This window comes from Cololabis saira, chromosome 19, assembly GCF_033807715.1.
Source record: "Cololabis saira isolate AMF1-May2022 chromosome 19, fColSai1.1, whole genome shotgun sequence".
Lineage (NCBI taxonomy): Eukaryota > Metazoa > Chordata > Actinopteri > Beloniformes > Belonidae > Cololabis > Cololabis saira.
The window spans coordinates 7,345,439-7,370,961 of NC_084605.1; the positions used below are offsets into that span (position 1 = coordinate 7,345,439).

The window sequence follows — 25,523 nt, forward strand, 5'->3', positions numbered from 1 at the left end:
GGGGACGGGACATTAATAAGACCAAACAGATTGGGTGAACAGGGGTCAGGGCTACATTTGTCACGAACATGAACCTAATTAATTGATAGGCTAAATGATCAATGCAAAATAAATCTGTATTGACTTATACTAACTTTCATGTGTATTGGTTCACCATACACGGTTCGATTCAAACTTTTGTTTTCAAAAACTACTGTGCTCATTCATGCACAGTGAGGTGTTTTGTGTTTAAAACTATATCAATATATGTACTTTAACCTTATGAAAGGCATGGTCTGACTATGATCCTCCTTTCCATGCACTGTTATTGTAAGTTTTTAAAATAATCAAGGCTATTTCCCTCGGTATAGTACATGCATTGTATTTTTATTTATTCTACTCTTTACTTGTCCGCTATTGTGTTAATATACACTTGTGAGTGTTCCTGTCTTGACAGAGGTGAGATTAATTTTACAGGCTCACAAGTCAACTACTCAAGTCTTCAGGAGAGAAAAGATCCGCAACCTGCAGTCATGGAGGTAACCAAAGGGTGATTTATGGTTCAGCGTAACACCGACGCAGGACTCACGGCGGAGGGTACGCGTAACCTACGCCGTAGGCCACGCCGTCGATTTATGCAGCGGGTTGCCTCGCAACCGTTTATATTATAGATCCATGCCCGCAACCCGGAGCAGCAACGCGGAACTCTCAGGCGCAGTTAGTAAACTGTTATCACTTTGTGCTTGTTTCATGCTTTTAGCCGAATTATCTGTAATTATGTAGGCTATATATTACATTATCTGGAAACACATTACTGCATCCAGAAGTATTTCCCACCCGAAAGCCCACAGGTAAGGCACAGTTTACACGGCTTTCAGACCAAACGTACACATTTGAAACGTCACAGAATTCAAAAATAATCATGCATTTTAACGTAGGAAATAGCTCAAAGTTGACAGATATTTTTACTTACTTTATAGTACTTGTTATTTTTAATTATTATTTTATCTTTTAAAATTATTTTATTTGATATTCAAGCAATAAGGAAGTTTAATAAAATGCATAAGCAGAATATTTATTATATATATATATATATATATATATATATATATATATATATATATATATATATATATATATATATATATATATATATATATATGTCTCTTAAGTCTCTTATGAGATATGGTCATTCCCATCTGACATGAAGCATATTCTTAAAGGGAACCCTGCGTATTAAAACATGTAGGTCTTAAAAGATAAATGTTGGTATCAATTATAACAATGTGATATAAAAAACCTTTTTGATGTCTTCGTTTTTATAAAATTTGAAAATATAATTTAACTCGTAGGTCGCTATTGTTGTTTACACCGCAATGCATTCTGGGTAGTGACGTCACACGGTTGCACCTGCTGGCCCCCGTACACTGTTTTGACTGTTCAACGAGATAATCCAGACGGCGCACCTACAAAAAAGTAAAAAAAAAAAAAAAAAAAAAAAAAAAAGGTCAAGTCGTGCGCATATTACCAGTGCATTAAACTGTATATAATGCATTATTTATTTTTTTTTAACTTTTTTGTAGGGGCGCCGTCACCTTAATGTTTTTAGCTGCATTTTCATCTGGGTTTCTGTTGCGCCGCCACCTGTTTAGACGTGTTTTCATTCGTTTCTGGGTGCGCCATCACCTTTAATGTTTAGTTGTGTTTTCATCTGTGTTTCTGATGCGCTGACACCATGTTTGCATCTGTGTGGAGGTGCGCATAATAATGTCACCATGTGTAGTGCGCCGTGCACACTTTATCCAATTTGTCACTGCAAATTTTGTTTGAGGAAAAAAGATCTTTGAAATACTTATTGAACACTGAATAGCCAACCAACCTATCCTCTCCCTAATGGATAGTGTAATATTCAGGCCGAGTGAGACTCTGAAATAGAGCAGTGGACGGACTGTTTCTGTGCCTATTACGAAATTGAATCCTGGCGGCGCCACCTGTCCTAATGATTTATAAAGCATAGGACAGCGGTGGATGCTAATAATCTCCAAAATTATTGATATTGGAATACGTTTTATCACATAATAGCTTAAAGTAAACAGCTGCTGACAAAAACACGAGCTCTTGACAGCAAACGCTCTCCTCCTCTGTTTGCATTGAGACGCAGTTGCTGGGATTTTGTCCCACTCTCGCCTCATCCCGTCTTTTTTGGTCTTCATTTGGCTCGTTTTGAGATATGTTTTCAGTGTTGTCTTCCTCATTGACCTTGTGCTCGGGTTCAAATTGAAATGGCTGAACAGATGACATATTTATCCTCTGGATTACCTGGTGGAACAGTCAAAATAGTGTACAGGGGCCAGCAGGTGCAACCGTGTGACGTCACTACCCAGAATACATTGCGGTGTAAACAACAATGGCGACCTACGAGTTAAATTATATCAAACATCAAAAAGGTTTTTTATATCACATTGTTATAATTGATACCAACATTTATCTTTTAAGACCTACATGTCTTAATACGCAGGGTTCCCTTTAAAAGTCACTCAAACTATTTGATCGCAGTTATATTAAAGGACACCTTTAAAGGAGTATAAATGAATGGTTGGACAACAAGCAGCAGAATCTGTTGTGGCATGTTTTAAGAAAAAAAGAAAAAAGACATTTTCATTTACATACACTTTTAATGTTGTGTTTCTCTATAAGATTAGACCTGGTTTCCTCCAAAAAAAAAGAGACGATTGTTGTTCTGAGCGCCGTGTAGAAACCATTAAAGATGGCAGTTCCAGAAAAAGATGGCACAAGACCTGCATTGCTCTTTTCTTGTCCTTCCCTGAGTCTTCTATCACAAGGCACTGGAACATCAGAGAGAGCGAATGAAAAGCCTGATATATTCAGACAGGATGTGAAGCAACCCATAGGAAAGGTAGACCTGATTAGATGTTGGATTACTATTACAGGTCTTTTACACACAGGCCTATATGTATTTTCTCTATTTGTGTCTGCAGGTTATGTCCTCTGAGAGGAGACATCCCTCATTCTCTCAAAGTCTCTGTCATGTACAGAGTTTCTCCTGTGACAGCCCTGTGAAGTTCATGTTGTATTATGAGGCAGCTGCAGCTTTCATTGGCCTTCACTTAAACAACACTGTTTCCCTTTACAAAGCCCATGGCGATAAGGAGACCCTCTTAGGGCTCTTTCCTTTCCTGGGCTTGACTGCTACAGCGATCCCTGGTTGTCTGGTCGGCTGGGGCCCCGGCCCTGTCTTCAACCTTCTGGACAGCAACTTACACCCACTGGATGTCGCAGATAATGCACTGGACATATGTGTGTGTGAGGCTGCAGAGCACTCCTCAGAGCTGGTGACTGCAGGATTTGAGAATGTTTGTGTGTGGTCAGTGAGGCTCATGAGGTGCAAGATTAGGATACAGGAAGGGCTGCTTTGGGGCAGTGCTTTCACTCACATGGCACTGGCTCCTCCACGACCTGGCCGGCCCCACAGAGCCTTCGTAGCGTGTGGCCACGTCCTGACAGTGGTCGACCTTGACGATGGGAAAGTTCTTGAGCATAAAAAGGATATTTGCACTAGGTGTGTATATGAGCAATTCAGTCAGTAGTCTCTTTATCAAATACACTAGGGCAGGGGTCGGCAACCCAAAATGTTGAAAGAGCCATATTGGACCAAAAACACAAAAAACAAATATGTCTGGAGCCGCAAAAAATGAAAAGTCTTGTATAACTTAGAATGAAGGAAACACATGCTGCATGTTTCTATATTAGTTATAACTGGGGGAAGATTTTTATTTTCCATTATGCACAAGTCAAAATTTCGAGAAAAAAGTCAAAATGACGAGAAAAAAGTCAAAATGTCGAGATTAATGTTGAAGTACAATCTCGAGAAAAATTTGAAATGTCGAGAAAAAAGTCGAAATGATGAGATAAAAGTAGAAATGTCGAGAAAAAAGTAGAAATGTCGAGAAAAAAGTTGAAATGATGAGAAAAAAAGTCGAAATGTCAATGTTGAGAAAAAAGTCAAAATGTCAAGAAAAAATTCAAAATTTTCCTGGAAAAAGTCGAAATGTTGAGAAAAAAGTCAAAATGTCAAGAAAAAATTCAAAATTTCCTGAAAAAAGTCGAAATGTTGAGAAAAAAGTCGAAATGTTGAGGAAAAAAAGTCGGAATGTCGAGAAAAAAGTCGAAATGTTGAGAAAAAAAGTCAAAATGTTGTGAAAAAAATTGAAATGTTGAGATTAAAAAAGAAAGGAAAAAGGGAAAAAAATGAAGGAAAAAAAGAAAAAAAAGGACAAAAAAGGTCAAACATTTTTGAAAATGCTCCAGGAGCCACTAGGGAGGCGCTAAAGAGCCGCATGCGGCTCTAGAGCCGCGGGTTGCCGACCCCTGCACTAGGGCAACATAACACATATTTGTAATGGTTTTAACATTGTTAAAAAATTAAGATAATTGAGATCATTGCCCAGGTTATGGTTTCTGCCCCTTGAAAGCACAGTTCCAGTCCAGGGTAGTAGTGGAAAGGTTTCATTAAACTAAACTACATGACTGAACTGCTGTACTAGACTGAAGACAATTGTTGATGTGTATCAAAGAAACTGGTCAATGAATGGTCGAGGGTGACTGTTAAGCACTATTTTTAACCATCTATCTCCTGCAGTGGGATCACTGCGATGGCTTACTGCTCTGAACTGGACTGTCTGATCATTGCTTCAAAAGAGCGGCCCATGACAGTATGGGGTCCAGACTGGGAGCCACGTGGGGCTTTCTTAGGACATACAGGTGATGTTATTACAGAACAACAGAATATCCAGTGTCTCTCTCTTCATTACACTTAACTCTGTGTGCTTTTCCTTTGTTCCTTTTAATTTAGATATGGTGAATTCCCTTTTCTTGTGCTCTAAATTTAACATGATGATATCCTGCTCAGCTGATTGTACAATTCGCTGCTGGAATCTTGAGGACCGTGAGGCAGTTCACTGTGTCAACACAGAGCATCTAAACCCTCCATTGTGCATAGGAGGTTCAAAAAAAGGAGATGCCCTTTTCTCCTTTTCACACCAGGGAGTGGACTTGTGGACCATCAGTAGTTTGTACACCTTCCACTGTCAATTCAGGGGGGGCGAAAGTGCCCCGGTGAGACAAATCCTAGTCTCACACTTGCCTGCCCCGTACCCTACACGAGTCCTCTGCATCACTGGTGATAAACATATCACTCTTGTGGCTGCACAAACAGGAACAGTGTTGACATCCTTCAAATCAAAGGACAAGATTGTGTGTGCTGACTACTGCTTGGAAAAAGAGATGCTTCTGGCCTTGACCGAGGAAGGTACGGTGATCAAAGCCAGCACCCTCACGAGTCCAATCACTTTGATTCAAGAATGGAGAGACATAGGCCAGGAGCCCTGGCAGAACACGAACCATATGACAGAAAACCAAACCCAGAATCAGGCTTGCTGTCTGGTGCTGTACAGCTGTGTTGCAGAAACACAAAGAGCTTTAGATGAGTGGAGAGATTTACAGGCCGTGAAAGGTTGCAATCTTAGCAAGGAGAGAGGGCTTGATGATCCCAACAATATGTGAGCATTTTTATTTCAAAGTGAATATTCTTTGCTGCTAGAGGAAATTTCTTTCCTTACATTTCTTTCTTGTTTATTTTTTTTAGGTTTTTTATTATCATTGGCCAAAGTGGAGGTTGTGTGAGTGTGCTGGGAATGAATAATGGGAAGGTTTTATACAGGACGCCAGCACACGATGACCAAAAAGTCACAACAGTGCAAGTGTACCCTGAGCACAAATACCTTCTCTCCACAGGTAAATCCAAATCTAACTTTATTGATTTTAGTGTGCTTGTCAGTGATGATTTACGACTATTTCAAAATCCTAAAGGTGAGGACATGACAGTGGTCATTTGGACAATATACCCTGATATCGAAAGGTTTCTCGTCCAAAAAATGATCCTCCAAATTGACACGCCTCAAGTCTACCTGGCAGTCCTGGGACATCAGCTTGCCTTGACGTTTCAAGAGCCCGACAGCAACTCCTACCGCCTAAAATGCTTCAATCTGCTTAACCAGGACCATGTAGCTGACCAGCCCAGGGAAGGACACTCAGACCAATTTACAGGTCACAGAGACTTATGTATTCCTACTATTTTATAGGCAAGGATTTGTGTTGTCTTACGAATTTAGTTTTTTCCGTTATTGCAGGACTTTGTGTGATTCCTGAACTAAAGATCTTCATTTCCAGTAGTCTAGACAAGACAGTGCGTATCTGGAATGAGGAGAATCAGCTCATGGGGTGAGATGATCATTACTTGCCTCTGATCTACCTGCTTAGCTTCAGAATATTTTAGGCTCACTGCAGGCTTACTTGATGATACTTCTAGGATCCTGCACCTTCAAACTGTGCCCCAGTGTTTAACATACAGTGGGTTTGGAGGAGAACTGTTCCTGGGCATCGGCGGGGACCTTTGTAGGATAAAGTTATGGGACTTTCTACCACATGACTACAAAAAAAAGGTATGTTAATCGCCTGAGTCTGTGTTATAGTTTGGACATTTTTTCATCTCCAGAGCTGAAACTGTAGTCTAGAGCAGGGGTTCTTAACCTTTCTGACCTTGGGGCCCAATTTTTTCAGTGCAGAGTGGCCTCTGGGCCCATTAAATATAAACACTCTATAGCAGGGGTATTCAACTAAAACTTTAAGAGGTCCATTTAGAGAAAATGTACTATATATATATATATATATATATATATATATATATATATATATATATATGTATATATATTCAAGTAGCCTCATAGTTGTATCAACATCTGCATCTGACTGTTATATTAAAAAAAGTAAATATTTGCCAATTAATATGTTTAACTTGAATTAAACATATTTTTTTCTCTTAAAAATAAAGTAGATTTTATTTTACTTTTCAAATGCTATCTTATTTTATTTCTCTACCAGCAGTTTGAATTTCCCCTTTTCTTTGTTAATTGTCTCAACACATTTTTACACTAAATGAATATAAACACATCTTAACAATTTAACAGTTTTGCAGTTTTTCTTTCTTCCCCTCTTATAATCTTATGACCCCACTTTCTGTCGTTCAGTGAGAGAACTGAGCTCTAATTTCTTCTGTCAGGACTTTAAATCTGGGCTGGATGGTGTCAGGTTCTCATATGCATGTGGAGGTGCTCATTGATGAGCCTGAAATGATATTTAGTTTTAATTATGTTCACTGTGGAGAAAGCTGCTTCACAGCTGTATCTGGACCCAGACATGGGCAGGATGTTTTAAGATGGTCAGTTTATTTTTCTGTGACTTCAGTTCAGACTTGAGTGGATATGTTTGATGAAAAACTTTGTGTTTTGTTTCAGTGGCCTTTCACTTTCGCACTTTGAACGCCACGGTCTCTGAACGTATGAGACACTGGTTTTGTCCCAGTGGGAAGACTGAACAGGATGAATTTGTCCATTCCGGGTTGCATATTTAAAAATACAGCGAGGACAAAACTTAGTTTGATTTTACTTTAAGTTATTTACATTAATAAGTTGTCAGGACTCAGTGTGTCGGGTTCATCCGAGCCTGATCAGCTGCGACGGGCACAGCCCGCACCGCAGCTCTCTGGTCGCGCTGCAGCAGTTACTTTCCGATGCTTTTTCGAAAGCCCGAACAGTCCAGTCCAGCAGACACGACAGCCCACGCATCTACATCTACCATCCTTCAGCAGTAACGACGGAGCCCACCGCCCGAGCGGCAGCCTCAGCCGACCTGCCCGGCCGCGGGGACGCGCCGGGATAAATGATCACGCCGCGCTCGCTCGCTCGCTCGCTCTGGGCGCAGACCCAATTAATCGATCCCTAATCCTGGCGGATCTAAACCTACTCTGTGCAAAATGAAGGATTTTCTCTGTAAATACACACCATTTCTCTTACTATTACACGTACAGCTAGCTGAGTGTCTTTTTCTCCTCATTTGGTTGGGAGTTGCTATGCAGTCCCGCGGCCCTCGCGGCCCACACGTACAAAACTGAATTTTTTTTGGCGCTCGCGGCCCAAGTGTGGGCCGCGGCCCTATGGTTAAGAATCACTGGTCTAGAGTATGACATTTATTTATTTTAATTTTTTACAGCTTCATTCTACTTATCATGCTGAGTTTTATCCTGATGTGCCTATTCCTGAAAGTAAAGAAACATTCAACTCGATTAGGTATGATTCATTAAACTTCACATATGAAAAAATAATTCCAAGGTTCCTTATAACCCATGAGAAATATTCTTTATTCCAGCACACAAGAAATGCTGGAGATAATCAACAGCAACCAGTTAGTGGACAAATGGCATGACCTGCAGCTGTCGCCGCAGGATTGTACGATGATGGAATTTTACAACGTACACTAATGGCACACAAATTTACAACAATGATAGGCTCATATCGGTTTCATCTGTCTTGTTTCAGGAGAGCTTAAGAGCCATGAACATGGACCTGGATGCACTCGTGAAAGGCACTGTAAAATCCACAAGCGGGAAACCTCCCAGGACAGAGCAAACTAAAAAAGAGGCCTTCAGTCGCTACATGAATACAATATATGACATCCCACAAATTAATACGGTTCATATATATTTACTTGTTTGTTATTACTCCTTTGAACACGATACTCTTCAGCTTTCCTTTAACAGAATATACCAGAGGTCATATTTAAAAAAATCTTCATGCAAAATGATGAGAACATTTCCATTCATAATGAAAATATGAAGATGTATAAAGGATCAATTATCTAATACTCTATTTTACAGGGTAATTTGGAAGACACCTTAGATCTACGGAAATTTTCATTTCCTGCCAAAACAAAATGCATGGGGGCCTTACCCCCCCTTACTCCCAGGAAAGAAAAAGTGAAAGAGAAAATTCAACCACAGCGTCAACATGAAATTCCTGTAGAGGTTGAAAAAAAGAAGGTATAAACCCATTCGCATGATAAGCAAGTTTTCTTATGCGTACTGTGAATGTTTACAGACAAGAAATGAGTGGCTAATGGCATTTGAAATTTTAAACGACCTTCACAGTTTTACTAGAGTGAAGTTTAAATGTGAGATGACATTGTCTATCATCATGAAGCAAAGTAATAGTTTAATTTTGCAGTTGCAGAAACAAGAGGCTCCAGTGACTAAAAAGAAAGTTATAGCACAGCCTGTTGAAAAAGTCATCCCCAGGAAACCTGTCCCGGTAGCGAAGGCTGCCCAGGTGAGTAACAGCCTGTCCTAACTGCATGCGAGCGTCCGACTGTCGCGTCGCACTGCGTGGCATCGGACGCGCTCTGTCCACACTGAACGCGTTATCGGCTCCACGTTCTACCACGTTCTTTTGATTGACAGCTGAAACTCGCCTTTTAGAAGGCTGATTTATGGTTCCGCGTTACACCAACGCAGACCTTACAGCGTAGTTTACGCGGCGCACTCACCGAACGGTGCGCGTCGCCGCGTACCCTACGCCGAAGGCTACGCCGTCGATTTTACGCGAAACCATAAATCAGCCTTTATTCACCCGCCCGAGACTCGCCTTTTATTCTCCCCACCAACCGCCCGTGCGCTCCCTTTGCCAGCTCTCTGGCGATCTCCCTCCATCCAGCTGCCACTTTATTGAGGTTTTTGTAGTGAAATGAGGAGGAATCATAGAGATAACTTCTCATTTCAACTAACTGGATCAGCTGTTCCTCATCCATGACCGTTTCCTACAGCGCTTTCAACCGGCTTTTAACGCAGGCGGCAGGAAGAAAATAGAAGCAGGTCTAACGTCCGACCAAAGTGGGGAAAAAAACGAACAAAATAACGGCGTGTGGTGACGCAATGAAACAGCGAACAGCTGGAGTGAGCGGCGTGTTCGTGGTGTTAAAGCAGCAAACATGTCAGCATGTCATTACTGGGATGTGGGGAAAAGCAGAAGACACGAGAAATGATCTCGTGTCTACCAGATAGGTACCAGATCTTGTTGGATCCGGCACAAATTAAGCCCTAATAAGATTAAGATAAGATTCTTATTATATCTTATTATTTTATCAGAACCTTCCAGCTCCTTGGCGATCTCCCTCCAGCAGCTGCCACTTTATTGAGGTTCTTGTATTGAAATGACTGTTTCCTACAGCGCTTTCAACTTTTTTTTCCAACTTTCAACCGGCTTTCAAAGCGAGCGACAGGAAGAAAATAGAAGCAGGGCGTGCGACAAAAGTCCAGCTCAAAACGGCGCGCCGCATCGTACTGCGTCGCTCGCAACCAGTGTAGACAAAAAATAAAAAATAAAGCAATGGAACTGTTTTTGACGCTGACGCTCGCTCGCGTCGCATGCAGTGTGGACACGGTGTAAGCGGTAAGTGCGTGTCTGGATTTTATACATACCGTAACACATGACACTGGAGCACCAACTGTTGTTACTGTTACTTTTTCCTGTAGCCTCAAGAAATCCTTAAGCCGAAACAGAAAAAAGCCAAACCTCGTCCACGTCTCAGCACTTCAAAACCTCCTCCTCCTCTGCGGGAACCCTCCCCTGAAGTGCCAACTTTCCTTACACAGTTTGCGGAGATGGAATGGTTTACTGCCTTGTACCCAGATGGAAAGGTACAACATAAAGACAGCAACATGCTTCACTATGAACATGGATCAAATTTAGATACTACGGTCTACTGTTTATGTGTGTGCAGAGTATCCCAAGCAACTTGACTCCAGACGATTTCATACTGCATCTCCTTGACTATCTACAAACTTGCAACGAAATATTCAAAATCCAGATAGTTATTGCAATGCTGGCCCTACACCACCAGGGACTTTTGCAAGACACAGACAAGTTTTACAAAACCCTCCTCGACTCTTTGCACAAGTTTGCAAGACCAGATATGGTACTGTAAGAGCCTGGTTTTTAATGTGCAGTTTCAGCAGTAGAACGTGGAGTTGATTCATTTTCCATGTGTTTCAGTCAAGAGTGGAACGCGTCGTCCTTAGTAAGATGTTGAATCTGCTGGTGCGTCTGAAATCTGAACCCACTTACGATTTTGTGATAAAACTTCTCACACTTGTAGCCTACAAAGAACTGGATCTTTGGTGAGCATCGGAATGTTTCATCTTTGGTGTTAAGTTTTGAATTGACAAATGTGTGTATTTTGTAATGTGCTTGTTTTTTTTTTTTCTTGATAGGAAAACAGTGCTGGACCTGCTGAAATTATTAGGCCTGGATGAGGCTGAGCAGTGGCTCGGGCCCGAGCTGAAGAGCTGGGATTCAGAGCTGCAGGACCGGTCTATGACCTGGGACAGCCTCCATTGCAGAGCACTTTGTTGGTTGGACTTGTGGACCTTCAAATTCAAAGTTAATATCTGTTATATTTGTGTTTTTCTATTGAATCGGGTGAAAGATATTTACTGTTCACTAACACCATCTATGAATGTTTTTGAGTGGGACAAAACAAGAGAACAGATGTTTGAAAACTGATAAGCTCCCCCTCAGTTACTCAACTCTGTTGCCTCCGATCACCTGAAGTCCTCTAAATAACAGTACATGAGAACTTTTGGTGTTGTAGACAGACAGATTAACTGATTTCCTCCTACATTTCCATGCATAGACACACAACCGGTATTCGTACCTTGGGGGATCAGATCAGGCACCCTCCACCTTCCGTGTAATGGAAGTGCTCAATTATTTCTGCTCTGTACAAAGAGAAGAACGCGAGAAGAACAAGTCTGTCAGACGTGGTGGCAACAAAACCACAGTGGTTTTACCTTTGCGTCACTGGTATGTATTATTCATGTATGTTTTTTTTTACTGCAAGAGACTGCTAATTATTATGTTTTTCTATTTTTATAGTGACAAACCGATCTTTCGTCTAGGAGAGACGTACACCATGACCAGGAATCGCAAGCCAGCAGGTAGGCAGCCACTGCATTACAGCTAACACTTCTGATTAAATGGAGCCGCTTGTTTGCAGTAAAACTACTAACAATAATACCAATAATAACAATGATAATATGTGTCACTCCTGTTTTTCAGGTGTCATCCTCCCTCCCCGGCACAAGCGTCCATCTCTCATGCATTTTCCCAATTTCGTCAAGCTGCCGCTACCTACAATCACCCCACGCCCGTTTGCCACCGCCGCCGAAACCGTGAACCCGCCAACGTTTTCCTTTCGAAAATACTTCATTCGCGAGCAATCCTTGGTAGAGTACTACAGGTGATGCCCGAGTCCTCAGGGATTAAAGTTCTCCGTACTGGGTACGGATTTCCGTCCTTGGGATTTTTTTTTGATATTTTTTTATGAGATCAGCGCAAATCCGACAAAAAATATGAACACTGGGGTGTCTGTAGCGCCACGGTGACTTGTCGAACGGCGCCCACTGCAGTCAATCAGCTGTTGGCTGTGCACACACAGTAAAGTTCTCCTCTGGTTTTAGATGCACGTAACCTGACACCTAATAGCCTACGGCGTAGGGTACGCGGCGACGCGCACCGCCGTCGATTTAACGCGGAACCATAAATCAGGCTTCATCTGCCGCGAAAAATGTTCCCACCGTCGCCGGTTTCGGCTGTTTCTCGACCCCAAACTGGTATTTGTTGTATGTTTTTATTTTATTTTTTTAAATATCTTTTTAAAATGTTGTTTTCAAGCTCCAGCTGGGTTATATTCGAGAGATTATTCAGCAATGTCAGTGGTTGCGTGACAGCAGCTTCAGGCTCGGCGCCAGCTCCGCCACAATAGAGAGGGATATTCCTGTTTATTCACCCCCCCCCCCCAGTTCACAGCATTTCATTACAAACATTCAAAATACAGCAAAACTTAAGTAAAATACTGAATAAAAGTTAGTTACAGTATATAAAAACAATTTTACAAAACAAACTTGCACTTTAAGCCGTTGTCCGTACGCAGTACTCACATGTAGTAATAGATCAGACACTTTAGTATACATAAAATAATCCCAACAATTTGGGATGTTTTGTATAAAAAAATATCCTGGTAATAAAATTCACAAGCATCCTTTTTTCCCCCACTTTTTTTGTAAAAACCCACAGCGACTCTTATGCTACACTTACATTTATACAGCAATGAAGTGAATTTAAGCAGTGTCCAAGCTGTGCTCTCGATTGAATGGCAGTTTGTCACTTACAGACATTTGTGTGTAACTAGATCAGCATGTCTATTTTTATGAATCACCTTTTCATATATCAATTTCTTGTTGCAGGCCATAACGTATGGGTTGCTTTGGTGGCCCAGAGGCCTTCCTGGATGTGGCCTCTGGAATTCAACCCATATTTTGATCGCTGATGGAGGTCTGTGCTGTACTGATTAATGTCTTGCTACTTTCATTTTTCATTCAAGTCCACATGAAAACTGATTGTGTCAAAGAAAAGGCAACAAAATAAAGGTTATTAAAGAATACATTTTTTTTCATGTTGACAGTTTGATTTTCAGGCTCAGGTGCAATGCTCTGATACTTTTGTGAGGGAGGTAAAACGCTGCTCTAATCCACCAAGTCTTAATAAATGCCTGTTGTATGGTGTGTGCCCAGAGATTTGGAAGGAAGCTAAGATTATTCCGTTGCCCAAGAACAAAAGAACCACCTTTAATGGTCCAAATAGTCGACCCATAAGTCTTCTTCCAGTGCTGAGTAAAATTTTTGAAAAAGTTGTATACGCCCAGATCCAAGAATATCTATCAATGGCCTGATAACTAGCTGTCAACATGCATATAGGCAAGGGCACTCCACAAGTACGGCACTTGCACAAATGACTGATGATTGGCTAAAGAGTATGGATGATAGAAGGCTTATAGGAGCAATATTGTTAGATTACAGCGCCGCTTTTGATGTTATCGACCATGGTTTGCTGTTGGAAAAACTTAAATGCTATGGTTTTGATGCAGTTGCTCTGTCCTGGATGGAGAGTTACCTGTCAAAGAGAAAACAGAGGGTGCCTTTCAATGGAAGCTTGTCTGATAGTAAGGAGCTGAAGTGTGGGGTTCCTCAAGGAAGCTCCTTGGGTCCCCTCCTTTTCTCAATATTCACTAATGATTTACCATATATGCTAAATAGATCTAGTGTAGTTATGTATGCAGATGACTCGACAATGTACAGCACGGCATCTACAGTAGCCGAGTTAAATTATATTTTAAATGCTGAAATTAAAGAAGTAGCTGATTGGGTAGCTATGAACAAATTAGTACTGAACATTGGAAAAACTAAATGCATGGTGTTTGGATCTAGACATATGTTGGATGGTGATCCTCAATTAAACCTATCACTGGCCGGGATGCCAGTGGAACAGGTAAAAGAGGTCAAACTAGAGTTATACTAGAACCTAAACTAAATTGGACGAAGCAAATTGATGCTATAGTGACTAGAATGGGGAGGAGCATTGCAATAACTAGGAAATGTTCCAAATATATAACATTAAATACTCTGAAGTTAGTAACCCAAACTCTAGTCTTAGCACACCTTGAGTACTGCCCAGTCATTTGGTCATCAGCTACCAAGAAGGACATACAGAAATTGCAAACAGCACAGAACAAAGCTGCCAGGTTAGCTCTCCAGTGCTCTAATCGGACACATGTTGACGATATGCACAGCAATTTATCATGGCTTACTGTTGAGAATAGATTACACTCTCGTATTCTCTCTTTTTTCAGAAATGTTTTAATTGACAAAAAACCCCAGTATTTCTTTGACCAGGTAGGATATGTAAGAGATGTGCATAGCCATAGGACTAGACAAGCCAGTGGAGGTATTCTTGTTACCTTCAAACCAAGAACAAATATTTTTTTTAATTCTATTAGTTATAGAGCGATAATGGGATGGAACGCATTGCCTAACAGCATAACTAGTATACAAACAAAAATCACCTTTAAAAGAAAGCTAAAGGAACATCTGATGTAGTGTACTATTTTGCAAGGTTTTGAGTCTAATGCAACTGAACTACTGTACTAAAACATGCTGAACAAAACTGTTCAGAGGCAAAGTGTTGTGATGTGATGTTGTGATTTTGGTTTAGTTTTACAAAGTAATTGTATTGAGTTCTACTGCTGTTTATTTTATATTATTTTATTTTTATTTTAGCTTCTTAATTTCTAATTATTGTTTTTTGGTTAAAGGACGATTGTAGAGTAATATGTTTTGGAATGTTTGTCCTTGCTGGACCCCAGGAAGACTAGCTCTTGCCAAGGCAAGAGCTAATGGGGATCCGAATAAACAATAAAACAATAAATACCAGCAACCCCCCCCAGCCTGAAACCCGCTTTAATGTGCCTCCTAAAATGGCCACCTTGCCATGAACTACAACCCCCAGCATGCCTTGCGTGGGGGGGCGGCGCCTACAAGCGCCGCGCATCCAATCACAAACGAGGCACCGATGATGTCACCGCAGCGCGCATAGGATCAAAACTCTGCAGCTGCTCCCTTTCTCTCTCTTCCGATCAACCTCTCATCCTGAGCAGCTGGACCTTCTGGCTCCGGGCCAAAGGTCCCATCTCCTTTTCTCCCCCCGGCTGGGGGGAGGTGTAAGGCCCGCATCGGATCGGGCCGCTCCGTTGGACCTGCGGTCCACGGAACCGCGGTCTCCGGGAGGCTCCGACCTCTCACTAAAACTCTGTCCTCTTTAAGTTTTACAGATCCGAGCTCCCGACGCCCACGCGCTCCCGGCAATCAGATTGGGACACAGCTGCAACTGAACGCTCCGACTGAAGCCCCCCTCCCCGCTCCGAGCCCCCTGTCTGCTGACCGCGCAGGGATCGGGACGGACGGCCGGCGTCTCGCCCGGTTGTGAGCTTTACCGGGGCCTGGACGGCCGTGCGTCGGCGACCGGCGAGCAGGGAAGCACGGCAGGAGAGACCGGTCCCCCGCCGCGCCTAGGAATGCGTGTGAGCCTCCGTTTGGTCCGGAAGCACGGCCCGGCACGAGGCGGCCCCGCCGCTGTCTAATCTGTTTCAGGGGAAGGGACGGCCCCAGTCGACAAAACCCGCAGGCACCCGATCCGGATCCCAGAGGAGACGTGAGCCTGTGAGCAGTGATCAGTAGGACTAAGAGCGGTTCAGAACTGTGTGAAGTCGTGATCCCTGGTTATCAGTAACTTAAGAGCGTTTTCAGAGCTAAATCTGTGTTCCGAACTGAGATTACTGCATACATCATCATCATTGTTATCAATATCATGTTTGATTATTTGGTAGTCGTGGTTTTCTGCCGTAGTCACGTTTAAAACACCGGGAGTAACATCCGGTCTAGATTTGCACGTGGCTTAAAGAGGGTTCCGCCATCTTTGAATACCGCAGCCATCTTTCGCCCACGTTGTTGAACCGTACATGTTAGTTGATACCATGTTTATTATTACATTTGATTCTTTTTTTCATTCCATGCATTTAACTTTCATTTCATTTTTATTGATTGTTGTTTTTCTAGTTAATTAATGGTTTTATAATACGTAGTGTGCCGTCAGGATTTATTGGGTATCTATAGACCCTTTTTCAGCCTACGTCACATAATGTTGCCCGCGCATTTTGGCAACGGAAGTGGCGTTGTTATCCTGCAGTTCTGACTGAAACAACTAGTTAGCAGGCATTTAACAAACTGTTCCCAGCATCAACATGTCTGGTTGTTGCGTATACGGTTGTACGAATCGCTATTCCACCGGCGGACTAAAGTTGTATAGGATTCAGACAGGAATCACGACCATTTCAGAGCTCCTGCGGCGGCTCGTACCTTCAGGGACAGCGGGACATCGACGTCTCTGGCCCGCAGGAACTTGAGGAGGAAGCGGTCGGAGAAGCCAGCGGGGTTCCCGGACCCGGGGGGGTTCCCGGGGACCCCGCACACCCGGCCGGAGCCGCACCGGATCCTCCGGGAGCTCCGGGAGCTCGGGGAGCCGCTCCCGATCCTCCAGGAGCCGGTCCCGATCCTCCAAGAGCTCCAGGAGCCAGTCCCGATCCTCCAGGAGCCGCTTCAGAACCTCCAGGAGCCGGTCCCGATCCTCCAGGAGCCGCTTCAGAACCTCCAGGAGCCGGTCCCGATCCTCCAGGAGCCGCTCCAGAACCTCCAGGAGCCGGTCCCGATCCTCCAGGAGCTCCAAGAGCCGGTCCCGATCCTCCGGGAGCTCCAGGAGCCGGTCCCGATCCTCCAGGAGCCGCTCCAGAACCTCCAGGAGCCGGTCCCGATCCTCCAGGAGCTCCAAGAGCCGGTCCTGATCCTCCGGGAGCTCCGGGAGCCGGTCCCGTTCCTCCGGGAGCTCCGGGAGCCGGTCCTGATCCTCCGGGAGCTCCGGGAGCCGGTCCTGATCCTCCGGGAGCTCCGGGAGCCGGTCCCGATCCTCCGGGAGCTCCAGGAGCCGGTCCCGATCCTCCAGGAGCCGCTCATGATCCTCTCAGTCCGGGTTGGAGGCTCCGCGGTGAAGGGGAGGGACCACCCCGGGACGACAACCCATTTGGCCACTTGCTAACGTCTTCAACCCAATCATTAATAGAACACGGATCTGGAAGTCGGACACCATTTGTCAAAGTCAACTTGTTAAGGTAAGATTCGTGATCTTTAGTTGATAATCCCCTTGCAGAGCTTGACACGCTGTTCATCTCCGCCGTACTTCCGTTGCCAAAATGCGCGCGCATACGTTTTACGTCATCATTGTTTACAAACACAAAAAGGGTCTATTTACATCTTCTTTGATACCCGTATGTAAATAAATTCTCATTGATTTTTAATGAGTGGTTGTTGTTATTTCATACAAGATTTGGTCACAAACTGATTGTTTGAGCAGAGCCAGAGCTCAAATTGCACTCCTTCAATTGTTATTCTGTAAGTGATAGTAAGATTTATTGTTATGCAGGATAATCCTAATCATATGAGACTGATTTTCTGCTGTTTAGCTGTTTAGCTGTTTAGCATTTTTCCCTGGATTAAGGCCCCGGGGTGGTGCCCCTACGAGAATTATTATCATTTTGGTAATTCAATTTGATAAATAGTCAACTTTATTAATTATTAATAATTCTTTAATAGAATTATCATTAGCCTTCGATAACTGACCAGCTTAGCTACCTGAGTTGCACAACACAGTCATCATGAGAGTGATGGGAAAGAAGTGCTTCCCATACTTGATGAAAAAAAAAACTGCTGAGAGCAGCAGAATATAGCCTTGGCCGGCTACAGGTGCAGACTACTACTCTGCCCAAAACAAGATTAGCAGTGGGAACAACAATGTTTTCTCTACTAGAATGTATCATCCTCTACGCTTCAATATCTGCATTGAGATGTCCCATGTGTGTTCTGCCCCTTTTGCATGAAACTGTTTAATTAAATCTACTGAAATTTGGATAATCTCTCAGTCTTATTCCTGGTAACTTTGATACTCAGTTTTCAGTCCACTTATTCACCTAGTTGGAAAGAATGTGTTAAAGACGTTTAGCAGGTTTTTCCACAACAATTATCACAGATGACAAAATTCAAGATCAATACTATTCATGCATTGCATCATAAAGTGAAATTAATTTGCATTTAATTTGGAACGCACATGAGCAGTTTTTTACTGCAGTTTTGGTATAAATGGATATCAGATCCAAATTAAAACTTTATTGCCATATGCACAGCAGGAAACATGTTTTCCTGTACGATGAAATTCTTTTTTTTGCCGTCCACAATCAGTACGTTTACATGCACTAACAGAACGTCGAATTGTTGCCTTAATCCAACTATATCACATTTTTAAAAGCCATACATACACCTTAGCCAGGCTGTAGACGAACCGAACTGAAGCTCTTGAGATTTGATTTGATTTGAAAATCTTTAATGTCCCCGAAGGGCAATTTGGTTTGCAACAACAGGACAACATACATATCCCACTTCAAACACACAATACAATAAATAAAATATAAATAAAATCGTGCTTTTAGTGCCAGATAATGCGTCCTAATCTGAGTTATTTCGGCATGTATAGGCAACTCTCGCTGAACCGAGCTACTGACTGCCCCGGGACTCCCCATTCTGGAAGTGACGAGCTGCGAAAGCCAGAATATCAACACAGTAGAACGCCAACGCAAAACTGCGTGTGGCGCCACCTAGCATCGCGGAGTCGAACGCACTCGATACTCGGATTTCTGGGAAACACCAGTTTAATCCTTATCTAGATTGTTGCCAATAGCTTGATTTACATGTGCATGTAACCGCACTGATCGAACGCCAAGCAGAAGAGAGTCTTTTTTAAAGTCCAATTTTAAAAAGGCAGCAAGTGAAAACTACAATATAAATGTGAACCAAGCATCTTTGATAAAAAAGGCAAACCTAGTAATCTTCTTGCACACTTCAGACCTCAGTTTGATGATTTCCTATTATCATGTGCGTGTCATGAGTTTCCTCAGAGTTCCACTTGAAGGTCTTTTAATAGACTTCATAATGAAACGGGTTGTCCCCTGTGTGGACCCTCATATGTCTCCTGAAAGTTCCTATTTGGGGGAAGCTTTTACCGCAGACCTCTCAGATAAACGGCTCCTTTCAGGAGGCGTCTTCAGATTCCCGCCTCGGCGGACTCTTTTACCGCAGACCTCGCTGATTCGTCTGTTGTTTGGACCGTGGCTTGCAAATCTACATTTGCTTCGCTCTTTAAACGAACGGCTTCTCTCCGATATGGACGCGAGCGTGGATCTTCAGATTTCCCTTTCGAGTGAAGGTTTTACCGCACGCATCACAACTGAACGACTTCTCTCCCGTGTGGACGGTCATGTGCGTCTTCAGGTTTCCCCCCCGGTTGAAGCTTTTACCGCAAATGTTGCAGCTGAAAGGCTTTTCTCCTGAATGGACGCTCATGTGTCTCTTAAAATCTATCCTCCGCTTGAAACTTGTACCGCAAACACCACACGTGAAGGACTTCTCACCCGCGTGGACGATCATGTGTTTCTTCAGATATCCCTGATGTTTAAATCTCTTGCCACAAACGCCACAGCCGAACGACTTCTCCCTGGCGGGAGCTGATGTTCGCACTTTAAAGAACAACTTCAGTCTTTTCTGATAAACATCACAGCCGAATCCTTTCTCCCCCCTTTGGACTGTGGTTTCTGGATCCGTGTTGTGCTTCGCTCTATAAACGTACGATTTCTCTCCCGTATGGAGACGAGCGTGGATCTTTAGATTTCCTTTTCTAGTGAAGGTTTTACCACAAATATCGCAAATAAAAGGTTTCTCTCCTGAGTGGACGATGGTGTGTCTTTTAAAATCTATCCTCCTCTTGAAACCTTTACCACAAACACTACAAACCAGCGACTTCTCTCCTGTGTGGACGATCATGTGCTTCTTGAGATAAACCTTTTGGTTAAATGTTTTGCCACAGACATCACAGCTGAACTGTTTCTCTGGTGTCTGGACTGCGGTCGGCGAGTCAGCGTTCTGCTTTCCTTCACAGTGTAACCGTTCCTCTCCTGTGTGGATGCCTGCATGTTTCTTCAGATTTCCCCTTCGAGTGAAGGTTTTACCGCACACATCACAACTGAACGACTTCTCTCCCGTGTGGACGGTTATGTGCGTCTTCAGGTTTCCTCCCCGGTTGAAGCTTTTACCACAAATGTTGCAGCTGAAAGGCTTTTCCCCTGAATGGACGCTCATGTGTCTCTTAAAATCTATCCTCCGCTTGAAACTTGTACTGCAAACACTACAGGTGAAACACTTCTCGCCCGTGTGGACGATCATGTGTTTCTTCAGATATTCCTTTTGGTTAAATCTTTTACCGCACACGTCACAGCCGAACCTCTTCTCTCCTGTGTGGACTCTCTTGTGTCTATCTAAATTGTACTGACACGTGAATCTTTTCTCACAGTTTTGACAGTTGAATAGCTTGCTGTCAACGTGGACGCTCATGTGCCTCTTTAGTCGTCCCTTCCTTCCAAATCTTTTACCGCAAACATCGCAGCAGAACTGTTTCTCTCCTGTTTGGGCTGTGGTCAGTGAACCTGCATTCTGATTCAGTCTGCAGCGTTTCATATTCACCCAACGGCTAGAGGACCTTATCCCAGAATGATACCTCACGTGTCTCTGAAGAGACTGCTCGTATAGAAACTGTTTTCCACATTTAAGGCAGCCGAAGGGTTTTTTGGCAGCGTTACACCTCTCACTGGTGTCTACGGCTGAATCAGGTGTCCTGCTTCCCGTCCTGTCAGGGTCTTCTGCTTCGGGTTCAGAGTCTGATAATTTCTGCCAATAATCATCATCACTGACTTCAGTCTCAGAAGAGTCTGGATCCTTGACGTTGGTATCTGTTTGTACAGGTGAACTTGGGTGTGCTGGTTCTGGTCTTCCACGGCCCTCTCCATCAGTTTCTGTCTTCTGGTGTTCAGCTGAGCTGCTGGTTTGAGTTTTTTTGTTGGTAATGTCCTCAGTTTTGATTTGAAGAAGCTGTGAAGACTGCGATTTCTCCTCATCATCTTCGCTCTTCGCTGTAACAACAGTGAATGAAGATCTGGTGACATCAGCGTCGTCCTGTCCATTAAGCTGCTCTCTCTCCCGACTGGTCCAGAGTTCCTCCTCTTCCTCCTTTATGTGGAGGAGCTCTGGGTCCTGTTGATCCATACTGTCCGCGTACAACAGCTGCTTGACCTCCACAGGTAACACTGCAAGACACATTGTCATTAACTGTAGTTTGATTGTAATGAATGAACAAATGAATAAATACCCAAACCATTGAACAATTAACTACATTTTAACTAAATATGGAGAAACAACAAATCACATCAAAGGTAGCCCTCTCTTTTTTGGGGGCAGCTTGGACTTTGTAATGCCAGGTATTAGGGATGGGCGGTATGGACTAAAAAATGTATCACGATAATTTCTGGCATTTATCCCGATAACGATAAAAATTACGATAAAAAAATACCAATTCAACTCCACCTTTTTAACTATAAATCTATCTTGCTCTCAGATCCGCCATGTTTGTTACACAAAAACGTATCAACAGGAATTTATCCTTTTTTCTTTCTTTCTTTCTTTCTTTCTTTCTTTCTTTCTTTCTTTCTTTCTTTCTTTCTTTCTTTCTTTCTTTCTTTCTTTCTTTCTTTCTTTCTTTCTTTCTTTCTTTCTTTCTTTCTTTCTTTCTTTCTTTCTTTCTTTCAGGCTCCTTTCTTTCTTTCTTTCTTTCTTTTAGGCTCATTTCCTTCGTTCCTTCCTTCCTTCTTTCCTCCTGCTCTCTCCTTCCTTCTTCCCTTCCTCTTTTCTCCCTTTCTTCCTTCTTTCCTTGTTTTCTCCCTTTCTTCCTTCTTTCCTTGTTTTCTCCCCCTTCCTTCCTTCCTTCCTTCCTTCCTTCCTTCCTTCCTTCCTTCCTTCCTTCCTTCCTTCCTTCCTTCCTTCCTTCCTTCCTTCCTTCCTTCCTTCCTTCCTTCCTTCCTTCCTTCCTTCCTTCCTTCCTTCCTTCCTTCCTTCCTTCCTTCCTTCCTTCCTTCCTTCCTTCCTTCACGTACGTTGTGCGTGGATTTAACACAGAACCATAAATCAGTTTTACACAAAAACGTCATCAACGGGAATTTATCATTTTTACCGCGAGATGACAAATTCTTACCGTGGGGATTTTTTTTGACGGTATATTGTGAACGGTAAAATATCACCCATTCCTACCAGGTATGTACCACTAGATGGAGCAGTGACATCCAGCTCCCTAGTCTGAGCCACAGACTGTATGGACGAGCATTGGTCTGAAGACCAGTTTTGAAGCCCAGTCTTCCTCGTACAGCCATGATGCACAGCAAGCCGACGTGGTCGTGAGTTGACGCCGGTGTGAAATCCAACGACTGAGACCAAAAAGGTTTTTTGAACAAGGCTGTAAATGTGTTTATTTCCGACCTTGAGTTGGACACTTCAACATGAGAGTGAACAGAGATTGACCCACTTTTGGAGCCAGCCCCAAGTGGTCAGTCGAGGAACTGCAACAAAACTTAGTACCTTTTTATAGACTTCATAATGAAACGGGTTGTCCCCTGTGTGGACGCTCATATGTCTCCTGAGAGTTCCTATTTGGAGGAAGTAGGGCTGGGCGATATGGACCAAAAGTCATATCTCGATATTTTCTAGCTGAATCGCGATACTCGATATATATCGATATTTTTTCTGTGCCTTAATTGGGGTTTCCCCCAAAGCATTATAGCATAGCATCTCTGTTAGCATCTCTGTTAGCATCTCTGTTAGCTTCATTTTTTTCTGAGGCAAACCCTTAAAAAAACAGTCCGTTTTAATACAAAGCCTCGTGCCAAATGTCACACAGGTTCCTTTATTAACAGAGGTCTGCACAATATCAAAATGTATAAAACAAATTAAATAAAAATAAACTGCCTGCATATATAGAATAAAAATGCTTCTTGAATAAAATAAAACAAATATCCCTTTCCTGCATAACAATTAAATTAAAATACACTGTGCAATTAATACAATGTAGACAGTAACAGGTAGACTTTTCCACTGAGGTTGACAGTTGTGCAAATAACAAAACATTTGTGCAAATCTCAAATAAAACATTCAATTCAATTTGTCACAAAATAAGCTATATCAAAATCATAAATATATATATATTTTTTTTAATAATCGATATAAACGATATTGTCTCGTACCATATCGCGTCTGAAAATATATCGATATATATTAAAATCTCGATATATCGCCCAGCCCTAGGGGGAAGCTTTTACTGCAGACCTCTCAGATAAACGGCTCCTTTCAGGAGGCGTCTTCAGATTCCCGCCTCGGCGGACTCTTTTACCGCAGACCTCGCTGATTCGTCTGTTGTTTGGACCGTGGCTTGCGAATCTACATTTGCTTCGCTCTTTAAACGAACGGCTTCTCTCCAATATGGACGCGAGCGTGGATCTTCAGATTTCCCTTTCGAGTGAAGGTTTTACCGCACACATCACAACTGAACGACTTCTCTCCCGTGTGGACGGTCATGTGCGTCTTCAGGTTTCCCCCCCGGTTGAAGCTTTTACCACAAATGTTGCAACTGAAAGGCTTTTCTCCTGAATGGACGCTCATGTGTCTCTTAAAATCTATCCTCCGCTTGAAACTTGTACCGCAAACACCACACGTGAAGGACTTCTCACCCGCGTGGACGATCATGTGTTTCTTCAGATATCCCTGATGTTTAAATCTCTTGCCGCAAACGCCGCCACAAACTTAGTACCTTATGAGACTCGATGTGGAACTAAGATGGTTGGCGCTTGGTCTGACCCAATCCTGGAAGTGAAGAAGAACACAGTTCCCCAACTGACCTGATGAGCCCGACGATGATCAGTTCATCAGGGGGAGATGGCTGGCACCGGGGACTACAGAGTATGTGACATGTTAAAGAAAATGATGCCACAACTGGAAAAAGACTGAACAAGTACGGTTTGTTTGGAAGGGTTTCGAGAAGAAAGCTTCTACTGTCCACACAGAACACGGAGACGAGGCTGAGGTTCACAAAACAAGGTGTCAAGATGGTGGATGGATGCCCAGAGCTCTGGAGGAAGGTGTGTGTGTGTGAGTGTGTGAGTGTGTGTTAGGGTTAGTTATTTCTTTTTGGCTGTTCTGTCCCCCAGAAGAAAACGAAAAGGGTTTGTGGGTTTTATTATTATTATTATTATTATATTCCACCACTCAGAGGGTCCTGCTGAGGCAATTGCACATGGACATGTGGACACGTCATCCAAGGACAGGGGAGGGCAGAGAGGGCAGCAAAGGGGAAAGACACTGGAGAAGGAATATCTTGTCTGATTCTCATCTCCGCCGCTTCATGATTGGCTGCAGACCTCATAATCCGCGAAAAGCAGAGTTGAAATCTTGACACCACCAAACCAGATCCCTTCTATCCCTCAGTGGTAACTTATATGGACAGAATCAGTGACAAACAGTGTAGGGACATATATTTGTTTTCACATGATTGTATGAGCAGCAGTAGATTCTGAATGTCTAGCGAGCATTTTAACACATTGACTGTTAAAATGCTGCATTGTGGGATACTGAGTCAAACTGGACTCATTTGTGAAGAAAAATTCCCTACTGATCTTAAAACTGATGCTTCAATAGCAGGCATCAAAATGTTATTGAAAGCTCTGGTTAACGGTCCCAAAAAGCATTTCTCTAAAGCATAAGACCAAAGTGTTTGATGTTTACAACTTTCCATGGAGGTAGAGACAGCAAAATAATTAAGGAGAGGCTGCTATCCACTTTCCCTGCTTTAAAAGCGACATCTTGTTTGTGACTGGATAATCTTCAGTAGAGACAAACAAATGCGTCACTTACTGAGGTCTTTCCCGTCTTGTGTCTGCAGCTGCTCTGATGTTGATGGTGCAGGTCTGGGAGGCGACAGCCCGAGTCCTCTGGTTTCATCCAGCCGAACGCTTCTCCCTTGAGGCATCTCTGCTCCACAGTCTTTCTTTCCAGCTAGAAAGGTAGAAGTCACCCAGTCAAACCAGAGCTAGATCAGCCACATGGGACAGTTCATTTGGCCCATTCAAGTTCTGTGTAATGGTAGAGTGCCCCCTAGGGGACAAACTCTGCAACAACAAGACTCATAACATGGTCATAGGATGTTTTGTTTTTA

The 25,523-nt window shown here is 43.0% G+C and overlaps 2 protein-coding genes across 2 annotated transcripts; both read right to left on the reverse strand.

Moving 5' to 3' along the window:
• Positions 1-18,744: 18,744 nt before the first annotated feature.
• Positions 18,745-21,570, reverse strand: LOC133419284 (gastrula zinc finger protein XlCGF57.1-like). The gene has a single exon (XM_061708365.1). The coding sequence runs from the start codon at positions 21,533-21,535 to the stop codon at positions 19,580-19,582; it is 1,956 nt and encodes a 651-aa protein (XP_061564349.1). The 5' UTR covers positions 21,536-21,570; the 3' UTR covers positions 18,745-19,579.
• Positions 21,571-23,770: 2,200 nt separating this feature from the next.
• LOC133419774 (gastrula zinc finger protein XlCGF7.1-like) lies at positions 23,771-25,309 on the reverse strand. The gene is made up of 2 exons (XM_061709190.1): positions 25,223-25,309; positions 23,771-24,091 (listed from the first exon to the last, which is right to left on the reverse strand). Exons 1-2 carry the CDS (start codon positions 25,307-25,309, stop codon positions 23,771-23,773), a joined length of 408 nt encoding a protein of 135 aa, XP_061565174.1.
• Positions 25,310-25,523: the final 214 nt, after the last annotated feature.